Source organism: Schistocerca nitens, chromosome 9 (assembly GCF_023898315.1).
Source record: "Schistocerca nitens isolate TAMUIC-IGC-003100 chromosome 9, iqSchNite1.1, whole genome shotgun sequence".
Lineage (NCBI taxonomy): Eukaryota > Metazoa > Arthropoda > Insecta > Orthoptera > Acrididae > Schistocerca > Schistocerca nitens.
Window position 1 is genome coordinate 460,724,863 of NC_064622.1, and position 22,615 is coordinate 460,747,477.

Consider the following 22,615-nt stretch of genomic DNA (forward strand, 5'->3'; position numbering starts at 1 on the left):
TGTATAGATTATATTCTCATCAACTATGTACTAACAAATTATATGGAACAATTTTAACAATTGTTGAGCATTCAATTCGCTGTAACCTCAGAGAAATCTTTATATATTATGTTCTTTATATTATTTTAAAAAAAACATTAACAACTGTATACCAATAAGACTTTAACAATGAGAAGTCTTTGCTATTAGATTCAAAAGCATATGACCCACTTTACATGTCAAGGCGATGCGTTACGCTGTACTGTTAATGAAATAAATAAATAAATACCCCATCTACCAATATGCAGAGGCTATTGCAGGAACAGCTTCCAAATAGCTTAGTCTGCACCCCACCAAGCCATGGAAAGGCTTGTCATTTTAGCAAGCGCGCGGACGCTCTATGATGACGCTGCCGAGGCTAACCCTTTGCTTGTAATTTCGTTGCACAGGTTCACACAGTTGGCTACTCGCCTTGTGTGTCGTCGCTCACCAGTGTTCTTCCGGAATTGACATCAGCCTGCTAGGGCCTTTAGGGACTCAGGTGGCAAAATACACATGGCGTGACCCCCTAGCAAAGAAAGCAAAATTGTCGTGGCTTTCTTAAACAGCAAAGTTGTCGTATCTGGGGCCACGACATGGAGGAGGAGGAGCCAAAACGAGAAGATCGCTTTGGCGTGAAGCAGGGGGTGGCAGATGACCGTCCAAGGGAGGTTTCCTGGATGACGGCAGCCTCTGACCCCTCACTACCGACGAAGAGGACGAGCAAGAGTGAACTGCACAGCCCCCGGATGGACGTGGAAATTTCCGCAAATGTTTGGCGCCGCACCCGCAGACTCTCAGGACAGAGACTACGCACAGACCCGCCGGGCCGTCTGACAAGGGAGGAAATTGCCGCCGCCATCGTGAGGCTGACCCCTTAGGAGAGTTGCAGCTACATGCAACGTTTGGCCATGGGTAGAGAAGAGGACAAGGAGGAGGTACTTACGGGACTCCAGTCCTTGGTACCCCTGGGTCACGACAGCCAAACACACATCGCAGCCTCCACGACAGCTGCTGCTCCATAAGTCGCACCCGCACCAGCCACGCCAGAGACAGAAGCCGCCACGCCCTGGCCAGCGTCCAGTCCCGACAAGCCTGCAGAGGCCGAGCAAACCTCGCGGAAGCGGCCAGCCACAGCCGTAGAGGACATTCCCTCCCCCCAGGCAAGTTCCGATCGGAAGAAGAGGGGGGTGCGTCGCAGGACGACAGCATCACCTAGGAAACCCAAATAAAGAAGGCTTCATCGCGCCCTCCCAGCGCCAAACAGTGAGAGCCAGGGCATTCGAACTGGTGACGCCGGAACAGATCCAGGACACAAACCGCTATGCAGATCTGCTGGAAGCAGCCGAGAGTGACGGGGACGAGACTATGCCGACCACGGCGACGAAACCGTCCCGCTGCCCGCAACCGATCACCATCCATTGGCGCGAGGGCTATGGTGAGCTGGGAGAGAAGCTCTACTCGGTCGTAAAACCACGAAAGATGATCGCAGGAACCGACATCTACAAGGCTAGAGCTGAATGTATTGAGGACCACGCGAAACTCGTGCAGCTCTGTGAAATTGACAAGTGGCACTGCTTCATGCAGAGTACTGAACAGCTGAAGTAACTGAAGGTCGTTTTTCGTCACCTGCCGCTGAAGATGGAACCGGCGTTCGTACAGCGGCAGCTGGAGGAGATCGGCTTCCAGACCCGCCACGTCGGCCTGATGCGGTCGCCCAGGACCCACAGGGACATGACCCTGTTCCTTGTGGTATTTGTTGACAACTGGAAAGTTTTTTCAGGTTGACAACATTGCCGACTTCGACGTAAAAGTCGAATCACACCATGTGAAAGGCAGGCGAGCTCAGTGCTTCAACTGCCAGATCATGGATCATGTGGCAAAATATTGCAGGATGTCTGAGCGCTGCTGCAAGTGCGCCGAAGAGCACGAGTCGCGGGACTGCACAAAGAAGAAGGAAGACTGGCCGAAGTGCTACAACTGCAACGGTACCACGTCGCCTGCTACAGAGGATACACTGCATTCAAGCACGGGAAGTGCGCCAGCCGCATAAACCCGAGTCGCAGCTTCGTGGACGTCGCTAAGTGGAAGCTGGCCTGCTCTGAGAGGCCAGAGACGCTCGCAGGGGAGGCGCACGAGCATCGCAGCCGCCTTCGCCGGTGGCACCGCCTGCAGTCCAGGGAGCCAGCTTGCCGGTGCCCGTGGCTGCGAGTAGTGTTGCCGCCTCGCTGCAAACTACGGGAAACATCCCAATGGAGTCGAACCTTTCCAAAACAGCAAAGGAAGACACCTCTAAGCTGACCGCACTTATGCGGTCGCTCAACTTGCTCATGACCCAGCTACTGGTGCTCGTGAGAGCAGTGACGGCGGCCCTCCAGGCCACTGCCAGGAGAAGCCAGCCTTAAAATGGATAACGTCCATATTTATGGGTTAACCATTTGCACATTCTTCGCTAGGGTCTCCACCCCCAGCAGGGCAAATTTCACCAGTTCCTACAGGACGAGGTGGTAGACATCTGCATTGCACAGGAGACCTTCCTCAAACCTGGGGTCGACGTGTGAGCAGCAAATTTTTGCTGCCACCGAGATGACAGAGCCACCACAGGAGTGGCACTGCTGTCTACATGAAGAAGTCACTGCGCCACCACCGGGTCCACCTGCCGAGCTTAATGCACTGGAGGCCATAGGCGTGGCTGTCAACACCACCACTGGAAAGATTCTTTTCGTGTCGGTGTACCGCCAGCCCAGCTGAACGCTAGGTGGCCGACGTCCTCGACATGAAACACGTATGCCAGGTCCACGAGCAACTACCAACCTTCCACGCCGCAAGGGAGGAAGACGACGTTATCGAGCCGATAACGGAGGAAGAAGTTGCTGTACAGCTTCACTTAATGAACTCAAATAAGTCTGGAGGCAGCAATTGCGTCACAAACCACCTGCTGAAGAACCTACCTCCACGATTACACCGGCAACTTGCCAATGGTTTCAACGATATCCTCCGATCAGGTGTCTACCCCTTGTGGAAACATGCAGAGGTTGTGGCCATCCTGAAATCCGGCAAGGGCCCACGCCAGGTATCCAGCTACCGACCCATCAGCCTGCTCCTGTCCCTCTCGAAGGTTTTCGAGAGGCTCTACACAAGAAAACTGATGCAGCACGTCACCCAGGAGGGCATATCCCGGATGAGCAGTTCGGGTTTGGAGAAGAACATGCCACTTCCCACCAGCTCCAGCGGGTGAGAGCACTAGAAACAAGGGGATACCTTGGGGCAGTGTTCCCCCAAGCGTTTGAACTCGAGACCGTCATGCCACAAGGGATACCAACGTCCCACAAGACGCTACTGCGGTTGTACATGTCTAAACGAATCTTCCACTTGAGGGCCGGCGACGGTACATCCACAGACCGGCAGATACGTGCAGGGGTGCTGCAGGGGTCGGTACTCAGTGTACTCTCTGTACACTGCCGACGCCCCGAAAGTGGCAGGAGTTGAACTGGCACTGTACGTGGATGTTACAGCCCTGTTCACTCGCAGCATGAACGCCGAAATACTGCCGCCTCCAGCGCGGATGCGACGTCTTGGGTTCATGGGCAACAAAATGGCTGCTGAAATTCAATGTCACGAAGAGCCAGGCAGTTGTCTTCACCCGAAGACTCCTGCCGCCAGGTCTTACGCCAGTCAAAATCCTGGGAGAACCTATCCCATTGAGTGAGACGGCGAAATGCCTATGGATTATCCTAGACTGCAAGCTCACCTGAAAGCTTCACATCTGTGATGTGAAAGGGACAGTAATAGAACACCTTAGCACCTTGTATCTGCTGCTAAACCCGCAGTTGTCATCGCCACCGCAACACGGCATACCTAACATTGGTCCGCCCACTGTTAAGAGTATGAGGCCATAGTCTGGGGGAAAGCCGCAGATGCTCACATTGTGACTCTGCAGCGGATACAGAATCGCGCCCTGAAGACTGCCACGTGTCTTGTGAGGCGCTACTTGATGTGCCAACTCGACAAGGACACCTGGATCCTGCCGCTCCGAGGCAGGATCCGCGTGATCGCCAGGAATTTCTACGAGAAAGCGGGCCACTCCTGTGAGGACTGGGCAACAACCTCACCATAGGCCAACCACGCATTGGCCTGACCTGCTGAGGGATTAAGTTTTACTAATCCCCCAGCAGAGTGTGTTTACTTCTTTTATAGGTATCCACCAACAAGGGCGAATCTATTCTCTCTCCCTTTGAACCGCAGGAATGTGACTATTTCTGCCTAAACTGCACCATCTCGAGCCAAGAACAGGCTCGTCTTTTTCAGCATCAGCATCCGGGCCATTCCGAGTCGTGCTTTCAAAGAGAGCAGGCACTATTCTTCCTGTGCTCTGCCGCCTTTGTGTTGTCACGACTGGGAAATTCCGACCGCCGCTTCAGTCTGGAAGTGGCCATCTCCGCTGCTTGGAGCACACATGCGTTATCACTGCCTTCAGGCCGCAAGGCGTTTCGAATGCACAAAATTGTCCGTGTCGCGTCTTTGTTCCTGATGCTCATCGCCGCGTAGGTATGATTCTGGACTAGCAAGACTCTAGGTTGTTAGCTTGGGTATTTGAGTGCCAGGGCCCCCTTCACGTGGGACCAGCCCGCGTACTCGGACGCAAAGGTCAGATCAAAATTATTGAACAAGCATCAGAACATGTTTCCGCTGTGGAATCCTTCAGGATTCCCACGGCCGCTAGGGCCAACCCAAACCTCTCAGACCATCCCTCCACCCCCCCCCCCCCCCCCCCACACACACACGCGCGCAGACGGTAGGATGATGGGGGAAAATGAGACCCAAAAGTACAAGAAATGCGTCCGCACATAGTCAGGCTGCGGGCGACTCCAGCACTTCAGATGGTACTGCAGCAGCGAAACGGAAAGTTTCAGATTTTTCGATGACTGACCACCCAGATCAGGAAATCCAAGACTCGACACTCCCAGACGATTCCAGCATAGAAGCTGAACCTGTGGCCAACATATGACATACGTTTTGCAGCAGTGCATCAAACCTATTGTATCAGGTAGTGATGGGCTAAACTGCGATTTTTCGATATCAGTGATGTATGTGAATGCTACTTTTCAGTATCTGTTATTCTTAACTGTGATTTGTCGCAGTTAAGAATCGCAGTTAAGGAGTCCAGCTCCTGTATCCCTTCGCACTCTACCACTGCGATTTCTGCGACTTATCTCCGAATGAAAAAGTTACATGTGTTCACACAGAAAATCGCATCTCCACAAAACTGTCATTAGTGTGTTTTACAGTTGTTATTCCGTTGGCTTTACTTTTGTATTAAAGAAACAATTATGAAAATATTAATAGTGTAATTAATATGTAAGCAGCCAAACAGTACTTTAATAGTTCGTGTTTAGAAAAAGAATTCCAACGTGTTATGTTCACAGGTACCCGAACTACATTTCAGTCTTGGCCTTATTTTGTTGTTTTATTGTCCGCAAAATCGATTTTCGGTCACTTAGTGAGCATCCTCAGTGCTGTAATATACAATTAAAATTGGTAGGCACTGGTATCAAGCTATAACCACTAGCTTAGAGCGATCACCTCTAAGCTAGTTGTTATAGCTTGATACTAGTGCCTACCCATTTTAATTGTATATTACAGCACTGAGGATGGTCACTAAGTGACCGAAAGTCGATTTTGCGGACAATAAGACAACAAAATACAGCCAATGCTGATTTTAGTTCCAATTCTATCCACTATTTGGTCGTGGTGCACAGAACACTCCATGGAGTCGCCAATCAATACATTTCAGTCACTCAGTAAAGCGATAATTCGAAATATTATCGTCAACAGATCTGGAGAAATTGCCACCGCGTCTTAAGACTGTCTTCGTCAGACGAGAGGTTAGTTTCTTAAGTGTTTCGATGAACTTAATTACTTAAATGAGATCGTTCTTGCAAATGTAAAACGTCCCCCATTGAGTGGCTCTCATGACAGCAAATATTAGTAATACTACTCTGTCAATTACATTGCTTGTAATTAGTGACAGCAAAAATGTTTAATAATCCTTGTAATTTTGCAGACGCAGTTCTGACCCCGATTACTGGTTTCTGTACATATCTATCCACATCAGGGCTCTTGAGAGAGAATCGTGAAAATTCAAGACAGCTCTTAGAGGATTTGCAGCTTAAAAGTGCCATAATTACGAAATAAGTGTGCATAATGAATGATTGAACTGTGTTTAATTTGAAGTTCTTAAGCGATTTTAAAGGAATGATAAATGTTAAATACAGTGGGTGAATAATGAAAATATCATTTTCCACGTCCTATACCAATAATTAAATAGTAGAAAATTTTTGGGTAAAGACTTGTTGGAGAGTGTGACAAGACACTGCCCCCACCCCCCCACCCCCACCCCCCACCCATCCATCCACCCCCTTTCCCCACAAGCTTGGTGTGACACTGACCTGGAACATAGCCGAAGGTCTAGAGTATGCATTTTCAGCCTGTTACGAAAGTGGGAAGTATAGATCTTCCAGTTAAATCAGGAATCGTTTAAGTGCAGTACTTGAAGGTAAACCAGGAAAAGTTTACTTATAAAGGTGCTTGTAGTGTCAGCAAAATGTTGTTGTGTGCAGTTGCCATGTAGAATGCCAGGTGTAAAATTTTTCTCCATAGTCTTGAACTGTCGGAACAAAAGTGAGGCATTCATATGATTCAATACTATTGTCTTTGTTTCATTACACTTATACAGATGTCAGAGTTTTGGTGTGTTAACATTGCAAAGTCCTGTAGGCATGTGGAATATTTACCACAATTTTCTTATGGGAAGCAGAATCAAACACATTTTTAGGTTACTTGTCTCTAAATGATATTTTCAGGAGAATATGCAATGCTGATTCTTATAGATATATGCTAATACGTTCAGTTACAGCTGTTTGACCAACCATTACTGGTGCTGAATGTGCATGTCCTCATACAGTATGCACACACAGTACTAAGCTGAGGCATATTACCTGTGTTAAAACCACTGAGGCAAATTTCTTTTTTTAATATGTAAAGTAAGTTGCCAATAACTTTGAGTATGAGGTTATTGGAGTTGTTTTTAAAAATAGCGTAGTTAACATAAAGACCAAGTAATACTTCAGTAATCCTGCTGAGATAAATTTTAAGGGCGAACACCTAGATCTTCAGGCCAGTATGAAGTCTCAGTTGCAATTCCTTTTCCAGTACGTAAGTTTAAAATGTATAGGCCCTATGTAACATGTGGCTGGATTGGAGCAAGCAAGTTGAACAATACACAGCAGTTTGTTTTGAAGAAGATGGTGACGCTACAGCTACATTTCGGGAATATATGCATAAAACAAATTTTTCACATTGAAATGGGAGTCTTCACCCAAGTCTATTAGAAAGATGAAATGTTAAACTTGCTCTCCAAATTTTAAACGTGTCTGTAGCCCTTGTTCTTAACTTGGTTCAAAGAAAGACACTGGGTACTGGAAAGGTACATTCTCACGTGGTGAACTTACCTGCAGCTGCAGGAACAAACTTCATTAAATTCTTCACATTTTTAGCTTTGTAAGAGACTTAACATTGCATTAGCAAGTGGTCTCGGGAAATGCTAGCGAGTAGTAACATTGTGAACTTGAGCACATATCTAATGTCATCTGACTGGCTATTGCAAGGAATAAGAGCTATTTCCTACCAGGTAAAATGCAGTATTTCTGTTTAAATTCCAATAGATTTTATTTATCTATGGTTTCACATGTGGTATTGTCAGTAAATATTAAATAATACAATGTTGATGTAAATACAGTTACATTGTTATGTAAACAAGCTGTTTCTTCTACATAATTAATTCAGTTTTACAAGTTACACAGACTGCAAATATTTAGAAAAGTTACAAATTGCATTATGACACATTTTTAATAAAAGATGTTACAGGAAGCAGTTTTCTTTTGGTATTTATCTACAGCATTTTCTGAGCTGGAAACTTCTCATATGTCCTGGCATTTGCCAACAGTGAAGGAAAACCAGCTCCTCAAAACCCCAGTAGGACGTTATCAACTGTGTACATCAACAAATAAAATAAAATAAAATAAAAAAAATCACTGTGCATTTGGAACAAATTTTTCAAACATGGGTGTGTTCCACCACGGGTCGTGGCTCTTTCTGGTTTTTGGGTCTTAAACTTGGTTGGTATTCTTTGCTCATTCCAGTTTTGCTCCACATGTTGTCACCAAGTTCATTATGTAAAAGATAGCACAAAACAGATTATTATTTGTCTACAACATCACACATTATAATCAACTTTTATTAGATATATAGAATTTATTTTCCTTCAACCTAAGCTCATGGATTATCATTGACTCACTGTCCTCACTTGTAATATTCTAGATGGTATTCCTGTTATTTTTCAAGTCGAGGTGCTGAAGATATTTCTGAAACATAACTTAAAGTAGCAAGTTTTAGTATAAAGAAATAAAACTTCCAGTATTTACATGGACTCATCATCTTAATCATTACAAAGCTTATGTGCTTTAATGGTATCAAATCAGTAACTGCTCCATCCAAGTCACAGACTGATACTGCTCCCAGTATGACCTGTTCCTCTGTCACCTTTCTGTGGACAATTGAATGAACAAATAGTTAATGATCTATAAGATTTAAATGTAGTAGTGGATGATGAAATTCTGGATAAATATATGTGGTCTCTGCCTCATTAAATTGTTCATTACTGTGCATATATCAACAAAACTAAATGTGTGTTTTTCAACAAACAGAAACTAGTATGACAAGGAAAACACAGTCTTGGAAGTGATATCAATGGTCTGTGTTACCAATCTTTTAATGCTAGAGATGTAACTCACATTTATGCCAAAGTGAAATACTTGCAGTAAATGAAAAGTATCTGCAACACAAGATAAAAAAATTGAATTTTAGTAAGCCCACAGTGTATGACAAATGACTTGTTTGTGAGCCTTTATTGTGTAAGGATTATGCTCTGTTATACTATATGTTGATCCGTCAAAACAATATTGAAAAATCATATCTTAGTACAATACATTATAACACTTAACTTTGCACAGTTACAAAGTGAATCCGAGCCCAAACATTTCATTTCATGCATGTTCCTAGTTATATCCCATACTTCCTAAATAACTTATTCCGGCAAAATTATTCTTAGCATGAATTATGAAACACCAAAATACTCACATATTTTACATTTTGCTAATCATCATACAGTTGTGAGGTCTGTTTGGTTGTGTTGAAAGTGCCCAGTTACCTGCATGTAATCAAAATACAAATATGTTCACAATTTTCTTCATGACAACATGTGCTCAAGAAGAGTAAAAGGCTTCACCTATGTATTGGACACAAATACCCACATATTTTACATTTTCCTAGGCATCATACAGTTGTGTGGTCTTGTTCGCTTGTGTTGAAAGTGCCCAGTTACCTGCCTGTGATCAAAATACAAATGAGTTCAGTTTTTTTTTTCATGACAACATATGTACTAGAAGAATAAAATGTTTCATCTACATACTGGACACACACACACACACACACACACACACACACGTTGTAATATTGCTAGGCATCATACAGTTGTTTGGTCTTGTTTGGTTGTGTTGGAAGTGCCTAGTTACCTCCATGGAAGCAAACCTCACACGGGTCCACAATTTTCTGCAAGAGAGTGTATGCATGTAAGAAACATATTGAAGATGAAAATTATTCTTGTTCATAAACAACTATTCTGGTTATGAGCAGTTTAACAATGTACTGTGTTCTAATGATGTATCACTTACCAGCTTCTGTTCAATGGCTTGAGGCGGGTTCTTCTGTCATTTATTAAATGTCCACTTTTAGTGAACACCCTCTCACAAGGCACAGAAGTTGCTACAACATTGAATCTCTCTTGCACTTCTTTTGCAATGGTTGGGTATATGTACTGATTTTGTCTCCACCATGCCAGAGGATCCTCATTTCTACTGATGACTGAGCTGTCAACATACCTTTGAACCTCTACAATAGCACGTGACTGTACTGTGCCCTGTGGCTGTGCATGTTTCACTAGCTTATCAAATATGCCCCACAGAGAGGACTCAGTTGCCAAATTATTTGGCTCAGCAGGTTTTTGTGAAGGCTGAATACCTACTGGCCTACATTTTTCCAGTCTCTGGGCAACAATATTAATTAACTGTTTCTTCGTGTTGTCTGCTGCTGTCTGGTTCTGAAATGTCAGCAATTTGAATCGTGGATCCAGCAGGGTAGCAAGGGCTACGGATTTGCTCTGCTCAAGATTCGAAAACCGGTTTGTAAGCCCCTCTTTCAATGCATCAACAACTTTCATTGAAACTTCATGTAACCGCATTTCGGCTATTTCATCACACACTGCCAGAAGGCCATGTGTCAGGACTATAACCTGAAAATTGAGACAAATATGCTAACAACTACACAACACATAAGAAAAGTATACATAAAATGACACTGAACTTACATGAGCCAAATAAAGTAAATTATTAACTTACCAAGCTGTCAGTTGGGTACTCCTCTGCACTGAGCTACCTCGAAACCTGCTCAAACGGTTTCGGAATCGAACAGAGTTCGGAGCAGATTTCCCACTCATCATTTGACAGTGATGGAAGTTCTGTGGGCCTGTTACAAAGGGCAACTGTAATTTTTACTGCCTCTGATAATTCAACAATACGTTCCAACAAACAGGGTTGAATTCCACCTTGTGGGCAAGTCCTGTATCAATTTCTTGATGTTAACTTTGCCACTGTTCTGTTGGCATGTTAAGAGCCACTCTGTTGCACTGCTGCTTCTTTTAAAAAACCTACAATTGTCTTGACTTTCTGGTGAACTTCCAGGACATTTTTAAGTTCATCCTGCACAACTAAATCAAGAGTATGGGCATAACAACCAAAATGTTTCCACTTGAGAATGGTGGAAACTCCATTTTTTATATTTGGTGCATTGTCCGAGACCACCATTAAAATTTTGCCACCAAGACTAAATTTTTCTGTAATTTTTATCAAAGCTGTGGACAAATTTGAGCTGGTATGGAAACCACTGAAATGATTGTATTCCAGCAGTAGAGACTGTAATCTGAATTGTTCATTTATGAAGTGTCCACTCACAGCCATACAACTTTCATTGGAAGTTGATGTCCAGCAATCTGGTGTTATAGAGATTGTCTTTATGCCTTGCAGCTTTTGTTGTACTTTCTCATTTGCTTCTGCATATGCTGCTGGCAACATTACATTTGTCACAGTCCTACTCAGGATTTCATATGCAGGATTCAGTGCATGTACAAAATTACAAAATCCCGAGTCATTTACAATAGAGAAAGGTTGATAGCCTTTTGTGAACAGACCCATTAATTTGCTATCCACCTTCTTTTGAAGCAGTCCCATCTTTTTGGGAACGTATTCCATGATGGCTATCTGATGCTCTGATGTGGAGGGAACTGCTTCCCCCTGTGTGCTGCTGGCTGTAGTGCCTTCTGGCAACTCCACTGCAAGAGAGGCTTCACCTATAAAACAATAAGTTTAACATCAACATACAGATTGTGTCAGCAACAGAGGCAGGATATACATTTAGAGTACAATTTACTTTCCAAGTGCTATATGCTGATGACATGACACTCATCACTGATGGAGAAAATCACAAATATGTTAGAATACAACAAAGTTTTAACTGAAATGAGCAGTGACTGGTGAAGGGCCGATCAATTATCAATAAATAAAATGAAAATGGAGGTAGTTTACTTCACCCTAAAGACATTTAAACAAGACAAAATTTGTTAAATTACTGGAATTGCATTTACATCAAAAACTCACACGACATAAGCATATAAATCATCTATGTGGCAAACTTGCTACTGCACAACATGAAATGCAATATTAGCAAACATTTATTAATTTCTGCATATTTTTCTTTCATTCACAATTGCAGTACGGAATACTGTTTTGGGGTAACTGAGTGAATTGAAGTACCATCTTGAAGTGGTAGAAGAAAGACGTATATTGCATCTAGCACCAAGACAAAGCTGGGAAAAATGCTTTAAAGAATTCAAGATAGTGACTGCCTCGTATGTGTACCTACAACTGTTTAACACATGCCAAAGGAAACATCAAGAATTTTAATTTAAGATCCCAAGTCCATGCCCATAACATCCTAAATAATAGTAATCTTTATCTTCATACTCAAGACTGACAATTAACCTATAAGAACAGGAAGCAATCTACCAATGAATAGTTTGAAGCATCTCCTAGAAGTGTGGTTCAAATGTATGCTGTACTTCTCAACTGATGACTTTCTAAACAGTGATAGACATGAAATATGCAGAAGCAGTAAGCAGGCGGTAACTACATAATGAAGTATGACTATAGGTGTGTGAGAGTAAAGTATAAGCATTCACACTTTTTTCCTACAGGGTACTTAAGATACAACAATTATAGACACTTTTGTATACTATGTGATAAATGTAATTAACTACTACTACTGCTGTTATGTTAACACTGTAGTACCACTGTAATTATGATTATTTTATTATTACGATTATTTTAGCATATGTATATTTGTCCTGCACATAAATACTTGCGTAATTATATTTTGCTTTTATGTGTTTAACACACTGTCGACGCCAATTGTATGGATAACATACCAATAGGCAAATAAAGATTCTATTCTGTTCTATTAATTATACTTACAATGTAAACATTTCCTCACGCCACTTCAAGTTTGAAATCTTACAACAGTAATTAAGAGCCACGTGAAATACAATACACCATTCAGATTTTAAATTACAGCGCACTTCACTCGGTGTTAATTTGGCACAATCAAAATCAAATCGCAGCCTTGAGTTACACTATACAGCAACAAAAATGGAAACTGATTTCTAATTACTGTCTGACGTAGAACATAAATTTCAGGGAAGTGAACATCCACGTTCTAGATTAAATAGAGCGGGCTCGCGGTTGCTTTGCAGCCTGTTACACCACGCTACATAGTTTTACTCCAAATTTTATAATTAAAGATGAAATCAGAAGCTGAGATCTTCACTATAATTCGGACAGTTAATGTCATGTAACTATTCTATCAGCAACTGCGCAATTTCCACATGAAATGATAATGTTGGAAAAAATTATAAGTGAGACCTGAGTTTCTCCTGGCGTATATGACTTTCAAATAACTTCCGGGAATTCAGCCAGGTAACACTTTCAGCGACCACCGACATTTCGGCGGCAGAACACGCCGCCATTTTCAAGGCCAACTGCAACAAACAGGCAAGACTCAAGTTTCACACGGAATTTGCAGTCTCCCCTCCACAACGGCCACAGGCTGGTCACGTGATTCCACCTCCACACGGACAGGAGGCGGGGCGTGACTGCCAGCGCTCCTGGTTTTACTTGAGTGTACTATGTTGCCTTTCCCGCCAGAAAACACAGTGCTTCTTGCCTGCTTCGTGTGTGCGTATATGCTTTGTTCGAACTTGTGCTTTTCGCCTGCTTTGAATGTGCGCGTCCGCTTTGTTCGAAGTTGAAAAGAAAATGATATCTTTTGATGACAGCATTCGGGATGAGGACAAGAGAGAAGTGGCTGTAAGTATTTAGAACTAGTTGTACTATCGTTCTCTTACGAATCTCGTGTTTGGCATCGTAGTAATAAACCAATGAATTTTCCTCAACAGATTATTCTTCCACAATGGAAAACGCATGTGCTGCAAATTCAGAGAAGTGCCAGTGATGTGCCACAAGTGGAAAGCATACAATTCCTAATGGCTGCGACATCAAGAGATGAGTTTAAGCAGTGGTTTGTCAACCACTGCTTAAACTCATCTCTTGATGTCGCAGCCATTTGAAGAGAGAACTAAAACAACTTACGGGTCAACAGAAACATCCGATCTCACGCGTCGGCTTTGACCCGTGACGTAAGGGTGTTGTGGTGTGTGACGTCATTACGGCGCGGAGTTTGGTTTGTGAGTGTGGCGTGTTTGTAGATGTCGTGTTGTTGTTTGTTGTGCCCTTTGGTGGTATGTTCATGGTTTTCGTTTGTTTGGTGTGTTGGGCTCAGTTTGCTGTTGCTTAGTGGTGAGTGCTGCGTGCGTCTTTTTGAAGCGGAATTTGTATCAGTGAGTTAACGGGTTTGTGTGATGGTTAATGTAATGATGATTGCTGTACGTCGGGTGAGTTTGTTATTAAGTGTATTCGGTTGTGGTTTTTTGTTCAGGAATGGATATGAAAGACCAGATTAATAGTTCTCGATTGAGGGCTATGATGGGAGAGACAGCTTTAGAGCTGATTAAATTCCTTCAGCTATTTGGCTTAATTGCCGAAGTCGTGAAGTGCGGTGTGTGCCGTGAACCAATGAAATTGGTTAAAGTTCCGGCCTGTCGGAATTGAGATGTTTTTTGGGTTGCATTTGGTTTTTGTTTGTGGGTTTTTTATTTTGGGGTTGTGGGGGGGGGGGGGTTGAGGTGTGGGTGGGTTGGGTTTTTCTTTTGGTTCAGTATTTTTTCGTTGGTTTGTGTGTGTGTTTGCATTTGTGTGTGATTGTGGTGGCCAATCTAGTTTGTGGGGCTGGAACTTTCTTGTGGTAAGTTCCCTTTTTTTTTGTTTTTGGCGTATGTGTTGTGTATTGGGGTATAGGGAAGTGTTTCATTGAAATTTGTGGCTGTGGAAGTTGGTATTGGTATTCGTATTGGGAGATGTTTTTGAGTTACATAGGTCAAAGGTAGTGGTCGATCCTAAGTTATGGGATTGGTAGCTGCTGTTGAGCTATATAGTTGGAGGGAAGTGTTAAATCTCAATGTTTGGTGGAGTATGTTGATTTTTGTAATGGGAGATGGGATCGGGAGTTGCTGTTGAGCTATATAGGTCAAGGGAACTGTTCGATCCCAATTTATGGGATCGGGAGCTGCTGTAGATATATGTAGGTCAAGGGAAGTGTTTGTTAGCAATGTTTTGCGGTGTTTTTTGATTTTTGTATTGGGAGATGGGATCGGGAGATGCTGTTGAGCTATATAGGTCAAGGGAAGTGTTCGATCCCAATTTATGGGATCGGGAGCTACTGTAGACCTATATAGGTCAAGGGAAGTGTCCGATTCCAGATAATAATGTGTTTTGTGGTATTTGGTGAGTTTTGTGGTGTCGATTTTTTTCGTCGTCTTGCGTGGTTTTGTATGGCGGTGGGTGGCTAAATTTGTTTATATTTAGTTTCTCCCCACCCAAAAACCCCCAATTTCCCACGCTTGTCCCGTTAGAGTCATTAGGCTTTTTGTGAAACCTGTGTGTGTGTTGTTTTTCTATGTATTTTCGTCTTTATGATACGTATGCAACGTTTTTATATCCGCCATATTGGAATTGTCGTTTATGGTCGTTTCCGCCATATTTGTGACGTCATGGGTCAAAGCCGACGGGTTGGATCGGACGCTTCCGTATTTCCCAACTTACAGTATCAGGTCATCTGAAACACAGTCAATGAAACACCTCATTTTGAGGCATTTGATGTTCTGCCATCATAACACAGTTTCGGAAAGAGTTCATGATTCTGCAGTGCATCCTGTCACAAAAAACACAAACTGTCCATCGAAAATGATAATAAAAATTCATGTTGTGCACGAAAGAACCCCCTCCTAAAAGTATCGAGGAAAATTTGCAGGAATAATTGATATTTATAGACAAATGCCATGTGAAGTGAAACTGACACTGAATCATAATCACAGCATTGACAGTGCTGCTTCATTAAAGTATAGGAAGCCGTCACATGAAGTTCAGGAAACATTGATATCTCTGTTTCAAAAGGGTCATTCACCTGCTAGTGCACTTCAATGTATTAAGACTGACATTCAGCTTAATCATTCCGATTACCCATTAGTGCTGGGAGACAGAAGTCAGTGCCCAGATTATAAGTTCTGCTATAATTTATACAGGAAAACACTTGAGAAGGATTATGGACCCATGGATTTTAATGAAGGGAAGGAATTCTTGCAACAGAGATTGCTGAAATACAATACAGAAGTTAGGAATGTGTGTTGCAAGATGGTTATGAAAGATGCCGATTATATAATATGGTAAGAGACCAGTTTCAAATGTTTGTAGTGGTAAGTGGTTTTTCATACATTTTGCCAATTATTATTTTATCAAAATATATTTTATGGCCTCTTAGGACCACTGTAGCTAGCCAATTATGTTTTTTTTTGTGTCCAATATTCCCTCAATCTATCACACTGTGTGTGTGTTTTGCGGTATTCTGGCATTGTCTGTGTTTTTTTAAACCATGTTATGTAATTGGAATTGCCTTAAATCTTCCTGAATTCTGTAATCTATTTAATGTTGCTCTTACTATTCCACAGCTTCTCTATTATTGTCCTACTAATTGTGTTTCCTTTTCATCAGATATCCAGAGAAAGATATTTCTACCCAATTGTTGTTCTTGCTGGTTGTATTTTCTTCTATACTTCAGCATTTAAAGCCCCCTTTACTTGGTATTATTTACTTATGCATCTCCAATTTATTCTACTTTGTAACTTAAGTAGGCCTAAGTTACTGGTATTCTCTAAATATCTGTTGTGTTAGTTGGTTTGAAGATGAATTGAGCTGCAAATGCATTCCACCTCACATAACCCAATGAACCGCTTTTGGTATTTCATAGAAGCCTGGAAAGGCAAATCTCTTAGAATTGCTAGTGGAGTACTCACTGTGTAGAAGTGTTAACTGCATCCACATAAGATGTAGGATGTTGTTCATCTTGAGACTAGTTGATTGAAAGCTATGGCAGTTCTGCAGTGTTATATTATTTTCACTTCATTGTGAATGTAATAAGAGACATACACATTTTACACTACCGAAATTTATACATGCTATAACAACCTACTATACACACATATATTTTTCTTATATAAACTCGTAGGTATTTTTAGCACTTCTTTTTTTATGGATGCCATCCCTTAAAAATGCACACAGTAAACATTGTATTTCACCTGTTTAACGCTTTCAATATCCCCCCCTTTCCCAATTTTGTTCAATCACACGATATACTGTTGCCACTTAATATTTTTTGGGACCAATGAGTTATGGTAATTGTTTCATATTAGCATTTTCAAATTTCTCGAACTTTGATCTCAGAAGAGCTTTGGTCGGCATTTCTGAGAAGTACCTCTGTACAACAATACTTTATCTCAAACTTTCTCTGTACTATTCACTAACTTTGTGAAATTTCACATGTTTCCTTTGTCTAACTAACTGTCCATATTTGATCATTTGGATAATACTTTGATTATTTACTTGAAGAATGATCTTCACTCTGCTTCTGGGTAACTTTTGTAATAGAGTCTTCTGTTTGATTTCTTTGACACATTCTACTGCCGAAACGTATTCTGCTTAATTGAGCAAGTTACTGTTGCCACACTTTGCTTCTTGGAACTTCAAATGATCGGAGCACTATTATAAAGAACAACGTATGCACTTGTACTCTTCCTGTCTATTAAATCTTGTGCATTGTCAGCCTCACAATAGATATGTAGATGAATAGTAAAATGGGCTCTGAGCACTATGGGATTCATCATCTGAGGTCATCAGTCCCCTAGAACTTAGAACTATTTAAACCTTACTAACCTAAGGACATCACACACACCCATGCCCGAGGCAGGATTCGAACCTGCGACCGTAGCAGTCGCTCGGCTCCGGACTGAGCGCCTAGAACCGGATGAATAGTTTCACCTGCTTTTTTAATATATAAAAGGCCATAATTTTTGGAATTTAGTAGGGATCTGAGGTCTGTTTACAATGTGGTTAACCCTTTTCTAAGGATCTTCTGTGAGGAGGCCCCAATAATTGACTGTAAATCCAAGATCTGGTCTCGTTTTACATGACAAATACCAAAGACTTTTTATGGCTTCATGATATTGAAATTTAAAGTGTTAATCTCTTCATATAGCTTCCCATAGAGAAATGATTTTTACATGAAATCAACATTCACATATAGAAATTTTTCTCTTTCCCTTTAAAGATCCATATCTCTTTTAAGATTGCGGCTATCCTGCATGATGTGTTACTAAATGAAGTAACAATTGCTTTTTAGTGCCAAAAAACATAACAAGATCTCTTCTTCTTCTTCTATTGCTTTTAACCAATATTCTTTGTCTGAACCATTAATACATTCTTCAAATGTAACTAATGCTGATTCCTAATCATATTTGAAATGTTTCCAATTGGTTGTGTGCCTAAGGATTGTAGTTTGTCATCATTGCATTCCGTGATTAACCATGCTGTTATGAATTTCTGCAAGTTGTGTAAAAGCTGTCGACACCATAACTAGACTCTCATTGCTATTTCAGTTGTATTGAGGGAGGATGTTTCTGGTATTCAGTTTACCTGTGTAGGTGCACTGGAGTTTTAAGATGCCAGTAACATTATTTTTTTGGTGTTGGGTTGATATAATTGTTAGAGTATTGGCTATTGCAGTTGGGTTGGGTGGTGGGGGGTTGGAGGTTTTAGAGGGGGAGCTAGGTTTCTGGTACCCTGGATTTCAGTTGACCTATATAGTTCTATTGTAGTTTGGGATACCGGTGGATTTTGTTGAGGATTTGCATCTCATATTGTGCTAACATTTGTAGTTTCTGGTTCGATTGTGGTGTTTCAAGTTGAGGTTTTGTGTTTGCTGGGTGTTTTTTAAGATTGTCCCCACCCAAAACCCCCCTGATTACCGCAGTTGTCCCACTAGTTTCATGATTCGTGGGAATGTTGTTGTGATCGATAAAGGTGGTTTCATCATGTTGTTGATGATGTTGGTCAAAGCAGGCCCCCTGGGGGGGGGGGGGGGGGGTGTATCCCAGTCTTCAGTAATCCCAAGTGTCATTTATTTATAAATTGGGAAGCAGTTCTCCATCAAAGGAGACAAAGATTGTTTTACTGTTCTGGTAGTTTATCTTTTAGTTTGTGTTTAAGATACTTGTTTGTAACAGCAATATGCTGATTGTATTTTGCCCTGGGGAACTGAGTAGTTTTCTGCAGAATCTATCTGCAGAACACATTATGTTTCACTGGTATTAAGCTTTTTTTTTTTTTCTTAATTCAGCAGCTTGAACATTGTTTATAATAGAAATTTCTGGAATACTGGAACCTGATCTTCATTTTCAGAAACTTACATTTAAAAGGACTAGGTTTTTATTTTCCCTCTTCGATTTGACAGACTGATTCTTGTCAACACCTTCCCTTCAGGAAGAAATTGAAAAAATCACAGATTTCACCACAAGTATCACAGTGTCCTAAGATACAGGACACTTTCTCCATGTCACAAGAAATTAGATGAAACAAGTGCTAGCTAGTACTAGGAAAGTTTAAGCACACACTACTTACACCAACAGGTAATTAAAGTTAGCATGCGCCTTGCTTTCCTGCTGATTGTAAAATAATATTAAAGAAAAATCACCAATCATCTGTTTTATTTCTTCAGTTATCCTGGGCATGCTGTGTTTAATTTCTTTGACAGTTGGCTCTGAAAAAAATGTAGCTGCTATTTCTGGCCTGTGATTTCAGTGTACTTTTTAAGAATTATTCTCTTTTTGTGGGTATCACTGACAACTGTGATTATATCCATTTTTACAGCCTTTCCCAGGCTTTAAAGACACTTATGGGATCCTAAACTTGAAGTGAATGAGGAACTACTTCCAATGGACTTTCCTTTCTTTTTCAACCAGTATTTTTGCTTTCTTAGCCTTTTTTTCCTCGTTTTTCATTTTCAAAGCTACAGTGTTCCTTAAGAGAGCCTGTTTTTCCTTAATACTTGTTGCTTTCTTCCTTTCTGTCCTCCTCCTATTACTTCACTGACCTCATCAGATTTCAGACCATTATGATATTACTTTCATCTCCCTTTGTCATCCATTTTCTTAACATTCTTCAAAGATAGTAAAGCAGAAAGGACATGATCTGCTTTGATGCTTTAGGGGATAAGTTTTACCTTAATTGTCTCATATAAATTGCACAATTCATTGCAAGCAATATGTCCCGCCTGTCAGCGTTTTTTCATATACAAACAATTTTCATTAAAATATAATTTACAGAGTTCAGTAGTTCTTAAACATTATTCAGTGAAATTAAAGAATTTCTTTACTATTGAATAAATTAAGCATACAAACGAAACTAATAAACAATTTTGGTGATAGATGGTACAGATTGCATTCTCAAAGAGAAATGTAATGCGATACAGCTTATAAATTCTTACCAGCTTTCAGACTTTATAGAGGTTTAGTACAAAGACTGCTCTATTGACAACAAACCCAAAAGTGAACTGTTTGTCAATAATCTTTGGAAATTCATTGACAGTTTGACAGTCATTTTCTACTGGATACCACCCATGAGCATACCTATTCTAAGGTTCACTAACTCCATTCTTCTCAAAGTGCCTTTTAGCTATGCATACCTAGATGATATCCTGATTTTCTCCACCTCTCCCAAGGAGCACAATAAACATTTGACCGTGCTGCACACCAGCTTTAGATTTGCACAATGTGGAAATCAACCATGAGAAATCTCGGATTGTGCAACACCATTTTCTTGGGCTGTGCAACATCCATCATGAGCACATCCCCCTGGCATCGGATATTCAGGCACCCCGTACAGACACTTTCGCAGGAAAATACACCGCAGGGAAGAAGGTTGCGTGGACAAAACTCGTGCACCAGTCCTTTTCTGCCCCCAAAAAGGTATCGGCTAATGCTGTCACATTAGCACATCCTGTTTCATGCTCACCTATCCATCATGTCTGAAGCTAGTGACTCTTGCATTGGGGTGCTGTCCTTCAGCAACACATTGGTGACATTCTCAGTCCCTTCACTTCTTTACACAAAAATTATTCGTCTCACAAAGGCAAGTGATCAGCATTTGAAACAAAGCTCCTCACTGGGTATGAGGCTACCCATCGGTTTTGTGACAACATTGAAGTTTGGGCTTTCACTATTTATACTGATAACAGACCACTCACAGATTCTATCCACAACCCCTCACTCCACTTATCACTGAAATATTCTGAGAGCCAGCTAATCACAAGATGAACACCAGCGGGGAAGTTGCAATTGAAAGAAAATTAATTATATTTGTTCAACAATGGTGAGAAATGTTTTGGCTGTGTTATCAATAATGCCAAGAAAAATCTTTTTGGGCTCATTACATCCAGAAGCACGCATTTGTCTTTTTGGGCTCATTACATCCAGAAGCACGCATTTGATCTAAAATTAAACTTTATAGCTTCCAAAGCTTAAAGAATACTCTTCCTAAATACAGCAAGATCAAAACGATTAAACAAAATGGACCCAAAAAATCCCTAAACATGATCATCAGTTTTCCAGGTGCGTGCATAGAGGTATGATTTATGGCTGTTATGGGCTCTCCAAGTAGCACAATGAATTTTCTGCCATTTTTGAGGAAGTGCAGCTGTCACCAGATGTATTTAGAAATCTAATCGCTAAACTATTCTTCCTCAGTACAAAATGTTATTTCATTATACGAAAGCACAGGCATGTAACTTACCAGAACCTTTCATAAAAGTTATTCCTTACACGTTGTAAATTCCACCCAAGACATTGTGGAAACCTCCCATGAAATTGCATTACATTTTGAAATGGTACAGTGGGGACCACTGGTCCACTTGGTGTGGAATGATCCACTTGCAATACTTAATATTGTTTGGGTTATGCTTGTACCATTCTCACACTTTATATTCCAGTGCACAGTTGAATATTAATGGTGATAGGCAGTCACTTTGCCGTAAGACAATCTGTATGATAAATGGTTCATTAATCTCTTCTGTAAACTTTACTTTTGATGTTTCTTAGAGTAAATGATGTTAGTTTAATTAGTTTTGTATGTAGTCTGAGATTCCTTTAATTGTTAATACTGAACATCTATGGAGACAGACACATGCTTTCTTAAAGTCTTCCAATGTTATTGACTGAGGTTTTTTCAGTTTCCTATAGTATCCCATTAAAGTTTTGAAACCAGTTATCTGCTCTTCATGGCTTATCCATGGTCTGAAACCTCCCCGGTAATCCCCTAACTCCAGTTGTAGTTGTTCCTTAATACTTCCACACCCTTTTAGAAATTTTTGTCTGTACAAACATGGCATAGCTGCCGTTATCCATTCCTCCAATCTGCACATATCCTTATTTTAGGCTCATTTACCTTCCCCTTTAAATATGTTGATTTGGATATAAGCTTATGCTCTCTGCAGAGTTTTAAAATCTGTCAGTATTAATGTTAATGTATTTTATTTTCAGCATTTGCTCATCATTGATGAAGAAAGTACATATGTGTGAAGAAATGGCACCAGAAATGGTCTTCATTGATTCAACAGGATCTTTAGACCACAATGGCAGTAGAGTTTTTGTGTTACTCACACCCAGTGCATGTGGAGGTTTACCGCTGGGAATTATAGTAACTTCATCAGAAAGCTGTGAAGTTTTGCAAATAGGCTTCCAGCTATTGAAAGAGATAGTAGGAAAAGATATTTTGGGGGGGGGGGGGGGGGGGAACATTGATGGACCACATGTCTTTTTTTACTGACGACTGCAAATCAGAACAAAATGCCATTATAAGATCATTTTCCATGT

The 22,615-nt window shown here is 41.2% G+C and overlaps 1 protein-coding gene and 1 long non-coding RNA gene across 3 annotated transcripts; one reads left to right on the forward strand and one right to left on the reverse strand.

The window, feature by feature from the left end:
- Positions 1-7,856: 7,856 nt before the first annotated feature.
- Positions 7,857-11,533, reverse strand: LOC126203198 (uncharacterized). Of its 2 annotated transcripts, XR_007540238.1 has the most exons (5): positions 10,533-11,533; positions 9,810-10,426; positions 9,608-9,687; positions 9,390-9,464; positions 7,857-9,286 (listed from the first exon to the last, which is right to left on the reverse strand). It is a non-coding gene; the product is annotated as an uncharacterized LOC126203198 (long non-coding RNA). The 2 variants fall into 2 exon arrangements; XR_007540237.1 differs by having other exon boundaries at positions 9,390-9,687.
- Positions 11,534-15,661: 4,128 nt separating this feature from the next.
- On the forward strand, positions 15,662-22,568 carry LOC126204325 (uncharacterized). The gene is made up of 2 exons (XM_049938708.1): positions 15,662-16,081; positions 22,283-22,568. The coding sequence occupies exons 1-2, from the start codon at positions 15,693-15,695 to the stop codon at positions 22,566-22,568; spliced, it is 675 nt and encodes a 224-aa protein (XP_049794665.1). The 5' UTR covers positions 15,662-15,692.
- The last annotated feature ends 47 nt before the right edge of the window (positions 22,569-22,615 follow it).

Excerpts from the sequence above, each read along its gene's own strand:
- LOC126204325 (XM_049938708.1), top strand. The coding sequence starts at position 15,693 with ATGCCATGTGAAGTGAAACTGACACTGAATCATAATCACAGCATTGAC. Across the intron at positions 16,082-22,282 it reads GATGCCGATTATATAATATG|CATTTGCTCATCATTGATGA; the intron begins GTAAGAGACCAG and ends TTTTATTTTCAG.